The sequence below is a fragment of the Bos grunniens genome, chromosome 9 (assembly GCF_055505025.1).
Source record: "Bos grunniens cultivar Pamir isolate PY7600 chromosome 9, Bosgru_T2T1.0, whole genome shotgun sequence".
Lineage (NCBI taxonomy): Eukaryota > Metazoa > Chordata > Mammalia > Artiodactyla > Bovidae > Bos > Bos grunniens.
In genome coordinates, this window is record NC_141173.1 from 82,681,122 (window position 1) to 82,702,286 (window position 21,165).

The window sequence follows — 21,165 nt, forward strand, 5'->3', positions numbered from 1 at the left end:
ACCCAGGGATTGAACTCGTGACTCCAGCATTGATTCTTTACCACTGAGCCACCTGACGTCTGTGTTCTGTGATAATAAAAGAGCGAGGCAAATACACAAGATAGAACAGGCTGGAAAATATGAGTCAAAACTGTTACCCCTGATCTTATGATTCTGTGTGGTTGAATGTATTTTTTTTCCATAATAGCGATCTCTAAGGAATGAAGAAGAAATTCTTTTGAGTTCCATTTTTCCCAAGGTGTATATGCATATTGAAGTGAAATAACAAGTTCAATTTATGCTTTGAAGTAGAGTTAATATATAACCAAACTCTCCGGTCCAGTTGTATACCCAGGGCAAACGCCTCTATTTATATGCATGTGGGTAAGGAGGTGGGTGGAGGTGTCCTTATCAGCTGACGCTGTCAAAAACAGGAAGCAAAGTTATAATCTCTTTGTAGTGGATCAGAAACATTCAAAGGCCCTCCTTTGTGACAATTAAAAGAACAGTGACAGAAAATGACCTAAGGAATTTTCACTAACTGCGAAGTGTAACATCCTGTCTGGTATTTAGAGGAGATTCAGTTAGGTTTTAGTCAGATCCTCTCATGGGAAAAATAAAAGCCACAGGCGAAACAGGACATCCCAGTGTGCAGTTCGCAGGCTGCTTCTGTTAAAATCCACTTCCTCTGCATCTTTTTCCTCGTCACTTAAGCAAATGTAGGTGATGAGCGGCCCGGCGGCCACCGCGTTTCGTTGGAAAAAGTACAGATTTGATGTGCCAGGACACGCAGCTCGCCAGTCTGGCAAGCATTTACCAGGTAAGTTTGTCAGCTTGCCTGACTCCCTGCCCTCCGTCCCGTGGGGTTTTGAAAAGAGGATGTCAGCAAAGACAGGGCTCTCTCAGTCACTTACTGAACCCAGTGTGTTAAGTAACAGAGCCGCTGGAGGCAGGACCAAGCTGGGGATGGGAACACCCCGGCAAGTTCTTCCTGATGTCGCATCTGTTGTAGAGTCTGAGGAGTCGAGACCAGCATTGTGGGGTTTCATCTTTTCTTCAGAATGCGATGATTTTCCAGTTCTTGGCTTCTTGGAAAAAAAGTACACAAGGAACCATATATTTATTGTGACAAACGTGCTTCGTGTATTTTTGAACTAGCTTATTATGCGTTGACTATTTTCTGTCCTATAGCGAGAGTTTCCTTTGTGCGGTTGTGTAGTGATAGTGTTTATTGTACTTGATTGACTGTGCTGACTAAAAATGTATTTTACTTTTAAAAGTGGTTCAGAGCCGATTAAGGGGAGAATCAGACATTGTACTTTTGGGCGGATTGTAAATGGAGGGGTTTTGTGTTTAGGCTGTCTTGTACAGGAGAACTCAGACGCGAAACTTCATGTTAGATGTGATCATGCACTTTTCTGTCGCTGGAGTTTACTTCCAGGGGGACCTAGATTTGTTGATTAGTTCTAATGTCCATATCTTGTTTAATCTATATATTCATGTTCTGGTCCAATAAGCTTTCTGAGAAAAAAAATAAAAAACTCAAGTGATGTGTAATATTTGACCTTACATATCATGTTTGAATGTTGTTAGTATGGAACAACTTTTAGACTGGCTAGAATTTTTTAAAAAATGGCTTTCTTTCTTTTGGAATTACTCTTTCCCTCTAGTTTTCCTTCCTAACTCCATGTGAATGTGGTGGTAAATGCTGGGAGGCATCCTCTCCCTGGAGTGAATTCTCAACTAGAATGATTGGAGGAGCCCATGTTTTCTTAGCAAATTTGGCTTCTTGGCCAAGTGTTATAAGAGATCAGCATGCTATAATTCACTTTGTTGGCTGTTACTTTTCTCTCTTATTTAAAGAACTGTGTGGTCTTCAACAGAAAATTAAAATATCTGTCAGAAACCTGAATTAAAACCTCAGGTATAAGAGCAGCATTGCAGCTTGTAGTCTTTCAAATATCTCTCTTGACTTTCACTTAATTCTCTTCCTTTTCCCAGCACGAATAATCCTCATCACCTGCTAGTCTGCACAGTAATATCTTGCTACCAAGGGTCTCAGAAATAGGAAGATAATTAGAAAAAAAAATTCAAATAAACTTTTAAATAATAAGCAAACTTTTATATGGGTAGGCTTCAGCTTTAAATATGAATTCTCATTCATTCAGATAGCATTATTTCCTACCCTGTGATCAGTCCAAAGGCTTTGCTGCTACTGCTAAGTCGCTTCAGTCGTGTCCGACTCTGTGTGACCCCTGAGACGGCAGCCCACTAGGCTCCCCCGTCCCTGGGATTCTCCAGGCAAGAACACTGGAGTGGGTTGCCATTTCCTTCCCCAATGCATTAAAGTGAAAAGTCAAAGTGAAGTCGATCAGTCGTGTCCGACTCTTAGCGACCTCATGAACTGCAGCCTACCAGGCTTCTCCGTCCATGGGATTTTCCAGACAAGAGTACTGGAATGGGTTGCCATTTCCTTCTCCAATGCATGAAAGTGAAAAGTGAAAGTGAAGTCGCTCAGTCGTGTCTGACTCTGAGCGACCCCATAGACTGCAGCCCACCAGGCTCCTCCATCCATGGGATTTTCCAGGCAAGAGTACTGGAGTGGGGTGCCATTATAAAGCATTAAAAAAAATATATATATATATATATTTTAGGGCACATTATTTTAATAAAAATAGAAGATTAGTGTGTATATGATTTGCAAGGGCCTAGGTTCTTTTCTTATTGGCTGTTATTAATTTACTATTTTATTATATCTACAGGATAGCTCTCTTATATCTTATAAGATATCTTATATATATATATCTTATATCTTTTATATCTTATAAGATATCTTTTATATCTACAGGATAGTGATTTTGTAAATAAAGGTATAAAAAAGTACATGTTTATGGATGGCATATTCCATTGCAATATGTAGCTATTTTTGATCTTCAAGCAGTCTCCATAATAGATTAAACTTTGGGGTGAATCCTTTATTTACAGACCTCAAGGAAGGTGGAAAGAATGAAACCATAAGTGTTTTGCATTAAACTGTTGATGTTACTGGGGTTGAGGTTTCAAATGACTTTTGCAAAACTTAAAGGGAGTAATAAAACAAGTAATAAAATGGAATAAATTGAAATATATATTTGTTGAAAATAAGCCTTTCAGTGTTATTTTTGAAACTGCCCATCCTTTTGCCCTGTGTTATCTTCTAAAATGTGCAACTCTAATTTAGTGCGTTTGCCTCTCAGTAAGTTGAAACCTGATTATCTGTATCTATCTTTGGTATAGAATCATTACATTTTAAAATATTTAAAATATTTCCTTTTCCTTTTCTTAATCTTGATGTCTGTGTACAAATGCCCAAATGTTAACAAATAGTCTAATTGAAGGAGAATAAGTTTAATAAAAAAAGGCTTGAAGGTGTGAAATAAAAAATTACTTGGAGTTGTAGGCAGCTACCGATGCACAGATGATTTAGGTCTGCTCAGGAAGCCACTTCTGGGAGGCCTCGCTTTTCTTGCCATCCTTCCTGCTTTCTCTTCAGGCTGACAGAACTCTGTGTCAGTCGTTTTGAATGGGTTCACATATTCTCAACCTTGGCTGCACGTTAGAATCACCAGCGTGCTGGAGCCCCACACCTGGAATCCTGATATAATGAGACTGAGGCCTTGACTCTAACTGTTCAAAAGCTGGCCAAGTGATTCTGATGGGGATTCAAGATGGAAGCATTTGGGGGAGTGTATGGTTCCCTGTTAGACTGAAAGCTCCAGAAGGGTAAGAAGGAAGTTTATGCTGTCCTTCCATACTCAACTCATGCGGAGTCTCAGGTTCTGCTTGAGGAATGGGTGGATGAACAAATTCCTCTGAGCTGGAGGAGGCTACATGAGGACCAGGCCTCCTGGTTTCTGGTTTGAGCTGATGGAGAAGAGTGTGTTACATGAGACTGTGGTCTGTCTGAAGATGGCTGTCATTGGGAAGAAGCTCTTGGAAGATCACTGGGGAATAGGCCAACTCGGAGTGCACTGAACAGACGACTCTGAAGAGACAGAGCTCCTAGATGGTAGTGTCTTCATGAAGCAAGGCAAGTGGAGAACTTTGGAATAAGAATGTCATCAGGGGCTGGGGTGTCTGTGTCTGTCTGAATATGGAGGTGGGGCCCGTTGTGGACACTACAGGAAGGTTCTGGGTGCCAGAGTTAGTTTTAAAGGAAGAAGTGTGATTATCTTTGCCAGGAATTAGTGGCTGCCTGACCCACCCATTGGCTGTATGAGTATTTAGAGTGGTCAGAGTGCAGTGAGGTTTGTCTGAGGGAGTTTCTCAGGGCTTGTGAAATTTTAGCTGATCTTAATGTTTATAAAGAAAATGAGTTAGTGGTTAGGGAGGGCAGGTGGAATGTAATTTGCCGAGGCTTGAGAGAAAAATAATTGTTCAGTTGGGTGAAGGGTAGATGGAGTGAGTTGTTTGAAACTGAAGTATTTTGGGGGGAAATGAGAAGTGTAATTAACACGGTAATGAAGAGTTGTTTGAGGAAGGGGACCTGCATCTCAGTTGCCTGTGCCATCAATGTGTAAGTCGTGGAACTTCTGAGACGGATCCCCAATCAGTAGCATCCCCCAGGTGATTTTGATCACGAATAATTAGGTAACGTTTTAAAGCACCTTGCAAGCTGTAGTAACAGTTCCAGGCAAATAAAAGGAATAGTAAGTTCTGTAAAAATATGTATAGACAGTTGATAATAAACTGTGCCTGCTACCTACAATATAGGAATGGAAAATCAAATATTGTGTTTGTATGGCACTTAAAATGTATTTAGGCTTAAAATGGTACTTAAATGTATTTAAGCTGACGCTGTACACTCTGTCATCTTTTTAGTTGTGGTTTTCCTTGGCATTACTTGAAAGGTATGGTTATGACATGGGTCCTGGTTTCATGTTTCACTACGGTTCTTTGACCCTAGTTAGAGGGCACCAGGTGCTTCCTACTCTAATTGTTGGCAAATTTAGGATTTGGTTGGAGGGCCACTGATAGACCGGTGTGAGAATTAGATGGGATTTGGGCTTGGTGTCTCCCTCACCCCTGCTGCCATATTTTGACCTTGATTTGAACAGTTCAATGAACTGGCAGCTCAAGTAGTTTTTTCCCACTGAACTAGAACTTTCATTGTTTGGCAGAGGAAGATGAGTCATAGCCCAGTCCTACCATTGTGACAAAGTGAAATTTTAGTCCAGAGCTAAAGGAACACAGCTTAGAAACTTTCTGTCTAAACCAGAAAGTGTTGAAATTTGGATTGTGAGCTGGATGGGAATTAGTGTGGCCCTCTCTGTGGGGTTACTCTCAAGTTAATGAAGCATTGGCTCAGGTGATAAAGAATCGGCCTGCAGTGCAGGAGACCTGGGTTCGCTCCCTGGGTAGGAAAGATAAATGGCAACCCACTCCAGTGTTCTTGCCTGGAGAATCCCATGGACAGAGGAGCCTTGCAGGCTTTAGTCCATGGGGTCACAAAGAGTTGGACACAGTTGAGTGACTTTCACTTTCTCACTCTGTTTATTGAAGTGCATTTTTGATCCTAAATCTAATTTTTAGTGATATATTTAAATAATCAGATCCCTTCTTAAAAAATTCAATGCAGTATTAAAATTATACAAAGTGGCACATTTCCAGTTCCTCTCTCCCCCCATATCATTGTTTTGTTTGTCCTGCCACAACTTTTCTTTTTGTGACTGTACAAGTGTATACTTTTAGGTCTAAATTCCTACAAGCACACTTTTTCTTTTTTAAACTGAAGTTGAAACCATCTGGCCATAGTGTATCCCATTTAAAAAATATTAACAATAATGACCTGTGTACATATAATTTAGTTCATTTGGGTAATTTCTGGGGCAAATATGCTTTCACTGTTAAACTGCCATCTACAAAAGGGAGAAAGATGAAAACTAGTATATATTTGTTTGGACTTGCATTGTGTTTGTGTGTGAAATTGAACTCTGCATATATTTTTTGGCTCTTTGGACAAATTCTTCAACGAATTGCCTTTTTATGCATTGCTCCCCCCCAACCCCACCCCCACGGTGTTTGGATCCCTGACTTTTAAACCTCTACTGATTTCAAAAGAAATTAAGGCAAAATGGAAAATTTTGGATGACTTACTTGAATTTTGAGTTTTAAGATGCTTAACTTCCAATCTAAAAGACAAACCTGATTTCTGGGTCTCTGGGACAGAAGTTTGTGTCTTTGGACTTGGGCTCTGTGTTTTCTTGTTCTCTTTCAGCTGTGGAAGCTGTCATCATCCCAATCTGTGCTGAGGCTGATAATTATTTAGGAGCCCTTGAGACTGGTAATTATTTAGGTGCCTTCACTATTTTATTACATTTTCACATCCTGATAACTTATTTTCATAGCGATGGTGAATCCCAGGATTATTTTTACAATAGCCCATGTTCTGTGCAATTTATGGAACATGTTAGAGTTATCAGAAAGGATCTGGACTTGGAATTGCATGGTTGAATCCCAGCTATGTTGCATCCTGAGTCTTAGTTTCCTTTTTTGCAAAATGGAGATAGTGGAGCTGTTCTAAGTCTTTAAAAGTGTATGCATGTAAGGGCTTCCCTGGTGACTCAATGGTAAAGAATCCGCCTGCCAATACAAGAGACATGGGTTCGAACCCTGATCTGGGAAGATACCGCATGCCTCCGAGCAACTAAGCCTATGCACCACAACCACTGAGCCTGTGCTCTAGAGGCTGGGAGCCACAACTGCTGAAGCCTGTGAGCCCTAGAGCCTGTGGTCTGCAAAAGGAGAAGCCGCCACAGTTGAAGCACAAGGGCCGCAACTAGGGAGTACCCCCCGTTCACCGAAAAGGAGAAAAGCCCAAGCAGCAGCGAAGACCCAGGAGAGCCAAAAATAAAAATATATAATGAAAAAGTTTAAAAAAAGTGTATGCATGTAAGATCTCTTGGACATTACTTGGTAAATTGCAGGAAAGATTATAGTAGAGCTTTTTAAGTTAATGGAAAAAAATACAGTTTAGATGCTAAATGAAGATAATATTGGCTTCAGTGAGGCCCACATACACCATCATACTGAAAATTTACCAGCTTCTTCTCATCCTTCAATCAAGATCTGTTAGTGATTTTTCACATCAAAGCATCAAAGCTGTAATTCTCTGCTGGGCTCATTTAACCACAGATCCAGTACGTGGCAAGAAATTTCAAGCTATACAGGGTGGCACACGGCCTGCAGTTGCTTAGAGAGTATCTGTGGCAGGGTGCCTGAAATGTTTTGCTAGTTTCAAAGTTCACTTTCATTTGTTCAGAAAGGTTTGTATTGTTTGCGGGCAAGCAAGGCAAGCAAAGGGAAAGGGTGCACAGCTTCCCATGTGAATCTGTGCCGTGTGACCTGTTTGCCTTTTGGTGCCTATTATATAGAAAGCTTTGTGTAGTCTGTAGAGAGGACTATTTCTCCAAATAGAGGAAAACTGTTGTGATGGTCTGGAAGCGTGATAGATTTCAGTTTAATGCCATTGATCGGGATACTGTTAGAGGCTGGGCTACACTGAAGTTTTGAGATAGGTATCTTGCACGAAGTCTTCATATATCATCAGTGGGAGTGCCTCCTCTGATAGCTATTCACATGACCTTCTGAGAAACAGCTCCTCTTGACACACCAACACAGGCTTCTGGTCCAGCCCTCCAGCCACCAGCTAGGTACCTGCTCCCATAGCGAGTCTCCAGGCTTTTGACTTGGCCTGTTTTCTAGTTTGACTCCTGGATTCTGTGCTTTTAATTTCTGCTTTGACTTTCAGGCAATAACTCTCTTTCTGGTGTTAGAAGCTCCTGGATTGTGTTTGACGGAAGAAATATATTTCCCCGTCAGGTACATTTGCTCCCTAGATAACCCTGACCTACCCATGCAGTCTGGTATCTGACAGTACTCTGATAACTGTTTAGTTAGTTGTTAACAAATATTTATTGTCGAACTCTGAATAACTAGTATTATAGCAGGCAAAGGAAAATTAAAGTTTGTGTGTATTTTCAGGTCCACTGATTTATGGGACATTTGGAGAAGGAAAAAAAAATCATGAAATGAAATACTTACTATATTTTATCCCTGACCATGTGGATTCTTTAAAATAAAGATTATATTCCATCTTTACTCACATTCATTTAAAAAATCATGGTGGATTTCATCGTAATGGACTTTAAGCTGAGAAGTTATGGATATTTTGCAAGTGGGTTGAGAAAGCTGTTCTCATTTTCCTCTGTGTCCCACTGGATCCTTCTTATCCATCCAGCTACTTCCTATCCATTTCTTTTGCTGTTACAAGAAAAATCCTATGCTTTATGTTGTGGTTGGATTGTCTGTGGCTGAATTAACTGAGCATCCTTAAAAAAAGTCCTGTGTATTTACTGAATTTGTTGCTAGGCCTTATGCTGCAGAATTTCTCAAAGTAATAAAATCTAAATAAAAAAGAATGGTGTTAAAGGTAAATCTCCTTCTTGATTACTGTAATAAAGAATTGACATTTATTTCCCATAATTTGAAAGTCAGTCAGTTAGGTAATATTTGTCTGGTGTTTTATGACGAATAATTCTTATCATATTGGATTTGTGTTAGGAAGAAAGTAAGCATTGATTTCCCTGTAAGTTTCTAATTTTATTTTTCTCATCCTTGATTCTTACCTGGAGTAGTGTTCAGTTTTCTGTCAATCTCATCCCAGCTACACATGGTTAAGAATAAGAGATAAGAAAAAAAAAGAGCCCAAAATAAATGATTCAGAGAATACTTATGGAGACCTGCTGTTTTCTGAGTCCTGTTGTAATTTCTGAGTGCTTTTGTTTGTTTGTTTGACTAATTTATTTGACTGTACCAGGTCTTAGTTGCAACATGTGGGATATTCGTTGTGACATGCAGGATCTAGTTTCCTGACCAGGGATAGAACCTGGGCCCCCTGCGTTGAGAGCTCAGAGTCTTAGCCTCTAGACCACCAGATAAGTCTCACTGGGTGTTTTAAGTTAGGGTTTGAACTAAATGATTCTTCTCACTGGCATTCCAGGACCGCTGTGTGCCCTGCAGGCTGCACATAAATGTTGAGGGACATCACCACTGTGCAGATGGGGACATCAGTGAAGTGTCTTCCGTTCAGTTCAGTTGCTCAGTCGTGTCCAACTCTTTGCGACCCCATGGACTGCAGCACACCAGGCTTCCCCGTCCATCACCAACTCCCAGAGCTTGCTCAAACTCATGTCCATGGAGTTGGGGATGCCATCCAACCATCTCATCCTCTGTCTTCCCCTTCTCCTCCTGCCCTCAGTCTTTCCCAGCATCAGAGTCTTTTCCAAGGAGTCAGTTCTTTGCATCAGGTGGCCAAAGGATTGGATCTTCAGCTTCAGCATCAGTCCTTCCAATGAATATTCAGGACTGATTTCTTTTACGACTGACTGGTTTGATCTCTTTCCAGTCCAAGGGACTCTCAAGAGTTTTCCCCAACACCACAGTTCAAAAGCATCAATTCTTCCGTGCTCAGCTTTCCTTATGGGTCTTAGGCCCTCATTTTAGTGACTGTTTCCTTAACTCAGACTATGATATTCAGTTTGAAAGTAAATTTGAAAGGTAGGGGGCCTGAGGGCTGCTAAAAATAGGAACACTGACAATCATGAGACAGGCCTATTGGCAGGCTAATCCTAGAGAAGACAAAAAAGTAAAGAGCAAAGAAATGTCAAAGCCAAGCAACAAGAGTCCATATGACGCAAATATTTTGCTATTCACATAGGCTAAATTGAGAAAACTATTAGCACGTGAAAAAGCTCTCGCAGTGAGATGACCATGCAAGTGAGAGGAGGCAGGATGGTTTTCTGCAGCATCCTTTCAGGCTCTAAAGTCCTCTTTGCATATTTTGTCTGGGTTAGTGTTAGTCACTCAGTTGGGTCTGACTCTTTGGGATTCCGTGGACTGTAGCTCTCCAAGCTCCTTTGTCCATGGAATTCTCCCGGCAAGAAGACTGGAGTGGGTAGCCATTCCCTTCTCCAGGGGATCTTCCCGACCCAGGGATCAAAACCAGGTCTCTTGCTTTGCAGGCAGATTCTTTACCCTCTGAGCTACCAGGGAAGCCACTTGAATTCAAATGAACAAAGCCCCCTTCTCTGACCCTGGATGGCCTGAGTTAGGCTAATCTGTGTTGCTGGTTTCCAGCTGCAGAGGGTCAGTACTTTGCAGCCAGTGTTCACTTACTTTCGGAAGCTGTAAATATTCTTGGTACGGAGCCTTCCCTGCTCTGAGCAGTGTGTCCTCAAGTTCTTTCATTCTTTTTTTTTTTTTCTCCCATCCTACAACTATTTATTTTATTTTTTAAAAATATATTTATTTGTTTATTTATTTTTGGCTGCACTGAATTTTTGTTACTGCACATAGGCTCTCTGTAGTTGCGGCAAGCAGGGGTTACTCTCTAGTTGCAGTGTGTGGGCTTCTAATTGCACAGGCTCTAGAGCATGGGCTCAGTAGTTGCAGCAAAGGGCCCACTTGCCCCATGCCATGTGGAATCTTCCCTGACCAGGGATCAAACCTGTGTCCCCTGCATTGGCAGGCAGATTCTTAAATACCGGACCACTAGGGAAGTCCCTCAAATTCGTTCTGCTATTGGAGTAAAACCAATTTACTTCATGGCTGGTCAAGTAAATCTTTTCTAGGAATTCTTTCCTGCCTTCCAGGTATGGATTGGCTACCCTCCTCTCTGCTTCTCGCACAGCTTCCCCACCAGGATCAAAGTCAGCAATCCCTAGAGTGTTCATCTGTCCCAGCATTTATGACAGGTATTATCGTGCTCAGTCACTAAGTCGTGTCTGACTCTCTGCAACCCCCTGGACTATAGCCCACCAGGCTCTCTGCCCATGGGGTTTCCCAGGCAAGAATACTGGAGTGGGTTGCCATTTCCTTTTCCAGGGGATCTTCCTGACCCAGGATTGAACTCACGTCTCCTGCACTGCTGGGTGGATTTTTTTTCACCACTGAGCCACCTACTTCACTGTGTTTAGCTCAACATATATTTCCAATAGGCAAGATCTTACATGTGTGTGTGTGCTCGGTTATGTGTGCTGACTCTGCAACGCCATGGACTGTGGCCTGCCAGGCTCCTCTGTTCATTGAACCTGGATCTCCCACATTGCAGGCAGATTCTTTACCATCTGAACCACCAGGGAAGCCCCAAGATCTTATTATAGATTACATATAAACTCCATATTTATGATATAAATGTACTGAGGGCACAGCACATAAAGTAGGTGGCTTTTAAACATAATTTGAACATACTAATTTATATTTTGGTTTGATGACTTATTAAACTTTAGAAATGATAATTACCTATCTTTCCTTGGTATTTGTTTTTCTTCTTGATTTCCATTTACAGATGTTATAGATCAGTGTTTTTGAAAGTGTGATCTATCACATTTAAAAATCTCCACAAGTGATTTTGCCTGTTCGAGAACTCCAACTCTAGACTTTGAGCTTAGAGGCAGGGCTTGTTCCTGTCTTTGAATCCTCAGACCTACCACAGTTCCTGGCACATTTTAGTTGCTTTTTTCCCCCCTCTCCATTGAATGAGATAGAATCCCAGTCAGAAGTGTTTTGAGAGCAGGTGTGCATGTGGAATACAGCAGCACAGTCAGAAGCCACCTGGATAATTCTTGACCATTTTTCTTTATGGTTTTGTAAATCAACAGCATGTGAGAGTGAAAATGTAATGTGGATATATGAGAATTAGCTTTTTAAAAATTTTCTTGCCCAGAAAAATATACTGTAACTTTGTTATTTATATTTTTACCTTGTTTGAAGCAAATTTTATTTTAGGATAGTTTTACAATTATAGAAATTAAATGCAAAGATGGTACAGGGAATTCTCATATACCCCTTTCTGTGTTCCCTTCCCTCTGTTGTTGATATATTTTATTACTATGTAATATTTGTGTTTGCTTAGTTGCTCAGTCATGTCCAACTCTTTGTGACCCTGGACTGTAGCCTGCCAGGCTTCTCTGTCCATGGCATTTTCCAGGAAAGAATACTGACTAGAGTGGGTTACCATGCCGTCCTCTAGGAGATCTTCCTGACCCAGGGATTGAATCCAGGTCTCCCGAATTGCAGGCAGATTCTTTACCATCTGAATTCCCAGGGAAGCCCTTACTATGTCACAATTAGTGAACAATAATAATGTATTATTATTCATTAAGTCATTATTAAATAACATGAACTAAAGGCCTCCCTAAGGGTTATTATTAAAAGTTTGTAGATTTACAGATGAAACAATATTTATAACTTCTACCGCGTTTTTCTTTAAGTTAGGCTTTTGTATTTGAATTCTTGCATGCAGTCATATTTGCAAGTATATTCACAAAGCGAGTGGGCTAATTCCTATGATAATTAGATTATGCAATAGATTTTTCAGGTGTCATTGGTTTTTTGGGACCTGGAAAAGGGAAAGGTTATTTTCAAAGGCTGACATTCAGTTAATATATCTGAAGCACTCTGTATTAATGAAAATATTTATTGACCTCTCAGGTGTTGTTAGGTATGAGGCTTGTTTTAACAATTTGTAGTGTATCCAGGTAGAGGTATACTATTAAAAAACTATTTAACAACTGGTATGGCCTGGGTCAGACATGACTGAATGACTGAACTGAAGTGAACTGAACTGATGGCCTGGGTCCTCACCAGTCAGAATGATGTCCAAATGATTGGAAGGAATGCTGCTAAGTCACTTCAGTCATGTCCGACTCTGTGTGACCCCATAGACGGCAGCCCACCAGGCTCCCTTATCCCTGGGATTCTCCAGGCAAGAATACTGGAGTGGGTTGCCATTTCCTTGCCCAATGCATGAAAGTGAAAAGTGAAAGTGAAGTTGCTCAGTCGTGTCCGACTCTTAGTGACCCCATGGACTGCAGCCTACCAGGCTCCTCCGTCCATGGGATTTTCCAGGCAAGAGTACTGGAGTGGGGTGCCATTGCCTTCTCCATTGGAAGGAATAATGGTGGGCAAGTGTATTTGTCAGTCCTGGTGCTCAGATGTTCAGTCAGGTCCAACTCTTTTTGACCCCATGGGCTAAAGCTTGCCAGGCTTCTCTGTCCATGGGATTTCTCAGGCAAGAATATAGTAGTTGGATGCCATTTTGTCCTCCAGGGAATCTTCTTGACCCAGAGATCCATCCTGCATCTCTTACATCTCCTGCATTGGCAGGCAGATTCTTTATCATTAGTTTCACCTGGGAAGCTCAGCTGCTGCTGCTGCTAAGTCGCTTCAGTCATGTCTGACTCTGTGCGACCCCATAGACGGCAGCCCACCAGGCTCCCCTGTCCCTGGGATTCTCCAGGCAAGAACACTGGAGTGGGTTGCCATTTCCTTCTCCAATGCATGAAAGCGAAAAGTGAAAGTGAAGTCGCTCAGTCGTGTCCGACTCTTAGCGACCCCATGGACTGCAGCCTACCAAGCTCCTCCATCCATGGGAGTTTCTAGGCAAGACTACTGGAGTGGGTTGCCATTGCCTTCTCCGGGGAAGCTCACCTACTAATGTCTAAAATCTACCCAAAATATCTCCAGACATTGTCAAATGTCTCCTATGGGGAATGATTGCTCCTGGTCGTAAACCCTTGATAGAAAGCTTTTTGAGCCATCTATCACTGACTTGATGGACATGAATTTGGGTAAACTCCGGGAGTTGGTGATGGAGAGGGAGGCCTGGTATGCTGTGATTCATGGGGTCGCAAAGAGTTGGACACGACTGAGCGACTGAACTGAACTGAACTGATTACTGCTTCTGTAAGTTCTTTCTAAATACTTGCTATTATTGCTGCTGTTGTTGGTGTGTTCATTTCAGTTATTGGTGATGGTTAAAAGCATTCAGCTAACTAAGAAAGACGCATCAGGATTCTTAAGGCTGTATTTTTTTATATTTACTCAGTTTGTCAGACACGTGCAGAAGAAATCTCAGCTCTGTTCACAAAGGAGGTTTTCTGCTTTCCTCACCTGCTGTTTTCTTTCCTGAGGTTGTAGCCGGTGACTAAGACAGCTCACAGGTGTGGAATTTGGAGGTTTCTGTAGGTGTGGAATGTAAAGATCTGTTGTTCTCCCCCTTCCTCACACCAACCTGTAGCCTGCTTTGAGTTGATAGTGGCTCAGCCTGGGCAGAAGCCTGCACTTTGGTTCATGCCAAATTCCCCTCGTTTCCCATGATGATATGTTATTAGTGTCCTGATCCCTGTTATTTGTTAAGTTAATCTTTGCTTCAGGGATCTCAGAAGATCACAGCATTTTGTTTTCAGCCACTTCATTTTGTAATAAATACTCTGGGGAGGTGAGACGACTAGAGACGTTTAAGCCCAATAATTTAATATCTACAAATAGTGTTTTATATTTAACCTTCCTATCCATTCCTCTTCAGTGTTCTAGAAACAGATGCTTAAATTGTTTAAATAGACATCCCTTCTTCCTTAGTCTTAGGTATCCATTTTCCTATTGAAAGGAGATAGATAGACTTATTATTTTAATCTTCAGATCTGTGAGAGGGAGAATATCCCAATAGGGGTCCAGGATCAGATGAAATCCCCTCAAGTGAGAATCGTTGGTTGTAGGACTTCTTATGAAAATTCTGAAAGCCTAATTTTTTTTCTCTTTTGCATCCTCACAAATAATTATTTGTCAATATTGATTGATTTTAAAAATCATAATTATAATTAAATTATAATTATAATTAAAATCATAATTATTTATGGTATATAAATCTGCAATAATAAAAATTAATTTTAGTGATTTAAAATTATTTAAAATGTGAGAGCCTGTTGGTTAACTCATTGTTAGGTAGGTCTACTCAGAAAAATTAGGAAATATATTTCTTTTTCTTTTTAGATTTTTTTTTTTGATGTGAACCATTTTCTAAAATCTTTATTGAATTTGTTACAATATTGTTTCTGTCCTATGTTTTGATTTTTTTGGCTGCAAGGCCTGAGGGATCTTATCTCCCCAGCCAGGGATCGCACCCACACTCCCTGCATTGGAAGCTAAAGTTGTAACCATTGGACTGCCAGGGAGGTCCCAGGATATGTACTTCAAAAGGCAGGTTTACATCCCATGTATCAGATACGGTCAGTTCATTGCCGTAGGGAGAGGAACAAGGACAGAGCCTGTCTTCCCCCCGACCCCCACCTTGTCCCAAGCACACTTATATTTTGATTGAAGCAATTGGGTTTCAGAGGAGTCAGACTATCTGAATTTCAATCCAGGTACCTCCATTTACTACCTCTGTACACCCTGGGCAAGTTCCTTAGTTTTTAATGTCTATGAACTCTGCTGAAAAATGGGAACCATAGAAGCATTTACCGGAGAAGGCAATGGCACCCCACTCCAGTACTCTTGCCTGGAAAATCCCATGGATGGAGGAGCCTGGTAGGCTGCAGACCATGGGCTCGCTAGGAGTTGGACACGACAGAGCAACTTCACTTTCACTTTTCACTTTCATGCTTTGGAGAAGGAAATGGCAACCCACTTCAGTGTTGTTGCCTGGAGAATCCCAGGGATGGGGGAGCCTGGTGGGCTGCTGTCTATGGAGTCACACAGAGTCAGGCACAACTGAAGTGACTTAGCAGCAGCAGCAGCAGAAGCATTTACATCATATGGATGTTATAGGGGTTAGATTACATAGTAACCCATGAAGGAAGCATTAAATACATGTTGCTAATAATGGCAACAATAATAATGTTACTACTACTAAGACTAGTATTATGGGCTTCCCATGTGGCTTAGAAGTAAAGAATTGTGTCTGCCAATGCAGGTGACGCGGATTTGGTCCCTGGGTTGGGAAGATCCCCTGGAGGAGGGCATGGCAACCCACTCCAGTATTCTTGCCTGGAGAATTTCATAGACAGAGGAGCCTGGTAGGCTACAGTTCATGGGGTCACAAAGAGTCAGAGAGGACTTAGAGATGCTAATAGGACTCAAACTTAGCTGAATTAAAATTTGATTCTTTTTGCCCATTCTCTTTAGGTGATCTTTCCGACCCAGGAATTGAACCCAGGTCTCCTGCATTGCAGTCAGATTTTGACTGTCTGAGCCACCAGGGAAACCCCTTTAAGTGATAGTGAGCCATAAAATAGGTACAGTGTGTGTGTTAGTCTCTCAGTCATGCCCAACTCTTTGCAACCCCATGGATTGCAGCCTGCCAGGCTCCTCTGTCCATGGGATTTTCCAGGCAAGGATGCTGGAGTGGTTTGCCATTTCCTTCTCCAGGGGATCTTTCTGACCCAGGACTGAACCTGGGTCTCCTGCACTGTAGGCAGATTCTTTACCAACTGAGTTACCAGGGAAGAGAAAGAGATATAAAATCTAGCTTCTTTATTCTTACACTGAACAGAAATATTATGACTTCAGAATTTAGAGAACTAATATTTGGTGCTATTCCATGGAAATCCTTCTTCCTAAATGTCTTGATATTAACTATCTTCTCAGCCTGTTAATTTTTGTGTTGTTAAAAAAAAGATAATGTCTTATTTCATAAACACTTTCATTCTTTAAAGAAAATTCCAGATTTCTTACCTACATTTTTGAGTAATTTTTCTTTTATATATCACAGAAATATGAAAGAATGTTAGAAAAGAAAAATATTCCTATATCTGCCATCGTAGCACATTAGTACCTTTCAGGTCTTATTTTCCCGTTTAGTCTTTGTGTTCATATCTTAAAAATGATTGTAATTACATAACTCTTCTAACTCTTTGTTTTGGTTATTTTAGTTTTATAATATTTTATAAGTAATTTTCATGTTTCCACTGGGTAGCTTTATATAATTTATTTAGCTCCCTGGTTTTTTTTTTTTGGTATTTAGTTTATTACTAGTTTTTCAACATTATGGGTAACAGTGCATTGAAAAATAATCTTCATGGATGTGTAAAATGAAGGTAATGAAAGTACTATAGGATTGTCTTGTGGATTATAGAAGTGAGTAGATATAAAGCAGGGTTTCTCAACCATGGCACTTTTGCTGTTTTGGGCCAGGTACATTTTTGCTGGAGGGTCCCTGATGGCTCGGTGGTACACAGTCCGCCTGCAATGCAGGAGACACAGGAAACGCAAGTTTGATTCTTGGGTCGAGAAGATCCCCTGGAGAAGGAAATGGCAACCCACTCCAGTATTCTTGCCTAAAAAATTTTATGGATGGAGGTGCTTGGCGGGCTACAGTCTAAAGGGTCACAAACAGTTGGACACAACTGAGTGACTGAGCACACAAATACACAAAAATTCTTTGCTGGGGGGCTGTCTTGTACTCTGTAGATGTTTAACAGCATCTCTGGCCGCTACCCACTAGTGATAAACAAAAATGTCTCCAGACATTGTCCAGTGTGTCCTAGAAGGCAGATTGGCTCTCAGTTGGAAACCCTGAAATAAAACATTTAGAACAGCTGGGCGCTGCTCTAATGTGTGCTATATAAATATTTGTTATTACTGTTATTGTTTTTTGCTACCATTCTTCATTTCAGTTAACTTGTTTCTGATAAGTTCCTAGACACAGAATTTCTGGGACAAGAGGTTTAGTTTTAGGGTTTCTGACTTGTATGACTAAATATCACTCCCCAGAAGGACTGTGTTAAGTTAAATGCCATCAGTTGCGTATAATTATGTCAGTATCTCTGAGATCCGGCCAGTATGCAGTCGTTAGTACCACATATTGTTTTATTTTCAGTTCCTGTAATTACTAGTCGAGACAAGCATTGCCTATGTTTCTTTATTTGTGTTGTCATATCTGAGGATTCTCGCTTATCCATCCTGACACCCCTTTTCTCCCCACACTTTTGCTTTTGAGCTGTTTGCCATCCGCCATATGAAGTTGAAAAGTCATACCCTCAATAAGCAAGCTTGCATCAAGTTTCTTTGCTTGACCTTTAATAGCATCCAAGTTGAACACTGTTGAGGTCCTTTCAGATTACTGTGTTTTACCCAAATAGTCCTTTACTGTTTCAGATTAAGACACAGTAATTGACAGTGTCCTGTAATATGAGAACTTTCTGGATTTAAATATAAGGTGGCATCCTCTTTTTTTGAAGGATATTTTGGTGGAAAAGCACTCAACCTTGTATTCTGTGATATGTGTCATCTAATGTGGTTGCCTCTGGTTTACCCTTTTGGAAACAATCTGGATCCTAGCTGTAGCAGAGGCCGTCGGTGCCCTTCTCGTAACCCCTGCTTCCAACACTTTGTTGCACAGGGGGGTTGCCAGTTCAGGCACCTGCATTCTTTTACTTTTCTGGAAAAGCTCATACCCAGGGTTGGTAGGAAGTGCCAGCCCCCAGCAACTCACAGCCAGTGACTGCTATAGTATAAGTCCCTAGCTCTCTTGCAAATCTCAGGTAAGATACCTTTGAGATGAGCATTTTATATGGGTTCTCCCAAGTTCCCTGTTGAACTAAGATTCACTGATAATTGAAATGATTCTTTTGTTGGCTACTTTTTCTTTCCTGACTCAATTCATCTCTTCCTACCAGTGTTTCCTGGGGTCGTCTCCAAGATAAACTACTTATACTAGAATCCTTATCTCATGGGCTGCTTCTGGGGTAAAGCGGGCTAGGCTGTTAGCCAACTTTTCCTTTGACCTTGGTGGAAGGAGAGAAAAAACAGACCAGAAAAACAGAAATCTTTGAAAGACTTGACTGTGTAGGAGGTAGATGAGTTTAGTTTCAGTGGCTGAAGACACCATTTGGACAAGCAAAAATTCTAGTTATGCTACTGCCAGGAAAGAGTCTCTGGACTACATGGTGAGATTAAAGCCACAGTAGGTTGGCTTTCCGTGCCCCTGCCTAATGTGACTTTCTGCCACTTCCTTCACACCATGGAGTGATTCCAGGGCTTGCTGGTTTTCAGTTTGTGACTTTCTCCATATATAGAGAGAATAAGGTTAGAAAGAAAAAAAATCCTCATCTACTATCCTCTGAATTTTGTTCTTGAATTTGAGCCAATTATTAATGCTATTTAGCTTGCAGCTCTGCTAGTTTGACAGGCAGGGCAATATATATATATATATATATATATATGTATGTATGTATGTATATAGCCTGGTGGCTCAGCAGTAAAGAATCCATTTGCCAATGCAGGAGACACAGGTTTAGTCCTTGGATTGTGAAGATTCCCTGGAGAAGGAAATGGCAGCACACTCCAATATTCTTACCTGGAAAATTCCCTGGACAGAGGAGCCTGGTGGGCTACACAGTCCATGGGGTTGCAGAAAGAGTCAGAGGTGACTTAGTGACTTAACAACAACAACATTTTTTTTTCTTGTCAACCAACGTACATACTTTTACTTGTAAAAATTAAAACTTTTTGTTATGTAAAACTTTACATACATTCTTTACAAGTTTGCAGTACATTAAGTTACGGCCAGCATTCCGCACAAATCACAGAGTAGCAGCTTAGATCATTTAGAGCTTGTGTGGCTGGACAGGTGTCTGCCTCCCTCTGCTCAATGGGCCCAACCAGGCCCACCACCCTGGTTCTCTGAAGAAGAGCTGCATCTGTCCTGGGTCAGGCAGGGCGATATTTAAAAAAAAAGAATTATTAATTTTTAGTTTGGAAATATTTGCTTTATAATATTGTGTTGGTTTCTGCCAAACATCAACATGAATCAGCCATAGGTATACATATGTCCCCTCCCTCTTCCCACCCCATCCCACACCTCTGGGTTGTCATAGAGCACTGGTGTGAGCTCCCTGAGTCATACCGCGAATCCCCACTGGCTATCTATTTTACATATGGTAGTGTATATGTTTCCATGCTACCCTCTCGATTCGTCCCACCCTCTCCTTGCTCCACTGTGTCTACAAGTCTGTTCTCTATGTCTGCATCTCCTTTGCTGCAGGTGGGGCAATATTAATTTCTATTTCAGGCTTAGTCTGGAGGGCTATGTTTGAGTTAAAAGCATCAAGGAATTGAGGGGAAAACCAGATGAGTTTATTTACAGATCCTAAAAGGGACAGGTGATAAAGAAGGGCCTTTTAAATTAGAGGCTCAACTTGATTCCAGGGATTTTTTTTTTCATTATGCTGCCACTGCCTTACTAAAATTTAAAGTATAAAAACAAAGTCCAAATTAATAATAGGGATAGAAATAGTAATGGAAACAGAGAAAAGGAGTAAAATATTTGCTTCATTAATTAAAAAAAAATCAACTCACTGGAGCTGATTTTTAAAAAGTCAAATTTGGTCAGAAAGCAATGACTCTGTTTCTTTAAATGGGTGGAGTCAGAATACTGAGGTCCTGGTGTGGGTACCCTAGATGGGGTAGAAATTTTCCCCCTAGAAAGAGCCCACCCAGGGAGGGGAAGTGCTTAGCACACACAGAGGCACCTGCATCTCTGCCCCTCCCGACACCCTCCCGTCTGCCCATCACCCAGCCACTGTCTGTCAGCACACCCTCTTCCCCATGCAGACCTTGAGAAGTACTTATCTAGAAGTCACAGAACTGGGCTGTTTCCTCGCCAGCACAATGTTGAATGTATTCTAAAAGGCTGAGGTCATTCCAAGGGCTTCAGTGACCTTAGTTATGAACGTGACCCAGAGTGACCCGTAGTGAATGTTGGCCCACATAGGTTTTACATTTTTCATGTGAAAGGTCTTCCTTTGTTGTTTGTGATTAATAACTGAATAGGATGTAGTGCCAAATGATTTCATTGTTGAAAACAGACTTGAAGGTCGTGAGAAACTGCTTGTTCAAAGTAAGCTTTGCCAAGATATGGAGAATAGGTCTGCATTTACACCTGGATAGTTTTTGAAGCAAGGCAGAGAAAAAAGAAAAAAAAAGATAAAAGGTTGTTCTTTATATGATGGGAAAGTTGATTTTAGTTAGGTGAACGGATCATTAGAGCCTTAGGATGGATGATGACTTATGAAGCTGAGTTTGCACTGTAACACTTTGAAATAAAGGTGCATTTGAGGACCTACTGTGTGCAAGTTGTTCAGAATAGAAATATGGTGAAGAATTAGTTATAGGTATGTCTACTCAAAAGCAGAGACATTACTTTGCTAACAAAGGTTTGTCTAGTCAAGGCTATGGTTTTTCCTGTGGTCATGTATGGATGTGAGAGTTGGACTGTGAAGAAGGCTGAGCGCTGAGGAATTGATGCTATCAACTGTGGTGTTGGAGAAGACTCTTGAGAGTCCCTTGGACTGCAAGGAAATCCAA

General features: G+C 41.1%; 1 protein-coding gene across 16 annotated transcripts in view; it reads left to right on the forward strand.

Annotated features, from left to right (window-relative positions):
- UTRN (utrophin) overlaps positions 1 to 21,165 on the forward strand; it is a 556,162-nt gene that overhangs the window by 61,803 nt on the left and 473,194 nt on the right. For 6 of the 16 annotated variants that reach the window (XM_086318192.1, XM_086318201.1, XM_086318204.1 and 3 more), the window contains exon 1: positions 684 to 799. The exons of 8 other annotated variants lie outside the window; for them this stretch is intronic. In XM_086318192.1, the coding sequence (XP_086174318.1) occupies positions 706 to 799 (94 nt within the window). In that variant the 5' untranslated portion in view covers positions 684 to 705. Of the gene's footprint in view, positions 1 to 683; positions 800 to 3,486; positions 4,049 to 21,165 lie in introns of those variants that run through there. 2 more of the 16 variants (XM_086318207.1, XM_086318206.1) reach the window with 2 other exon arrangements.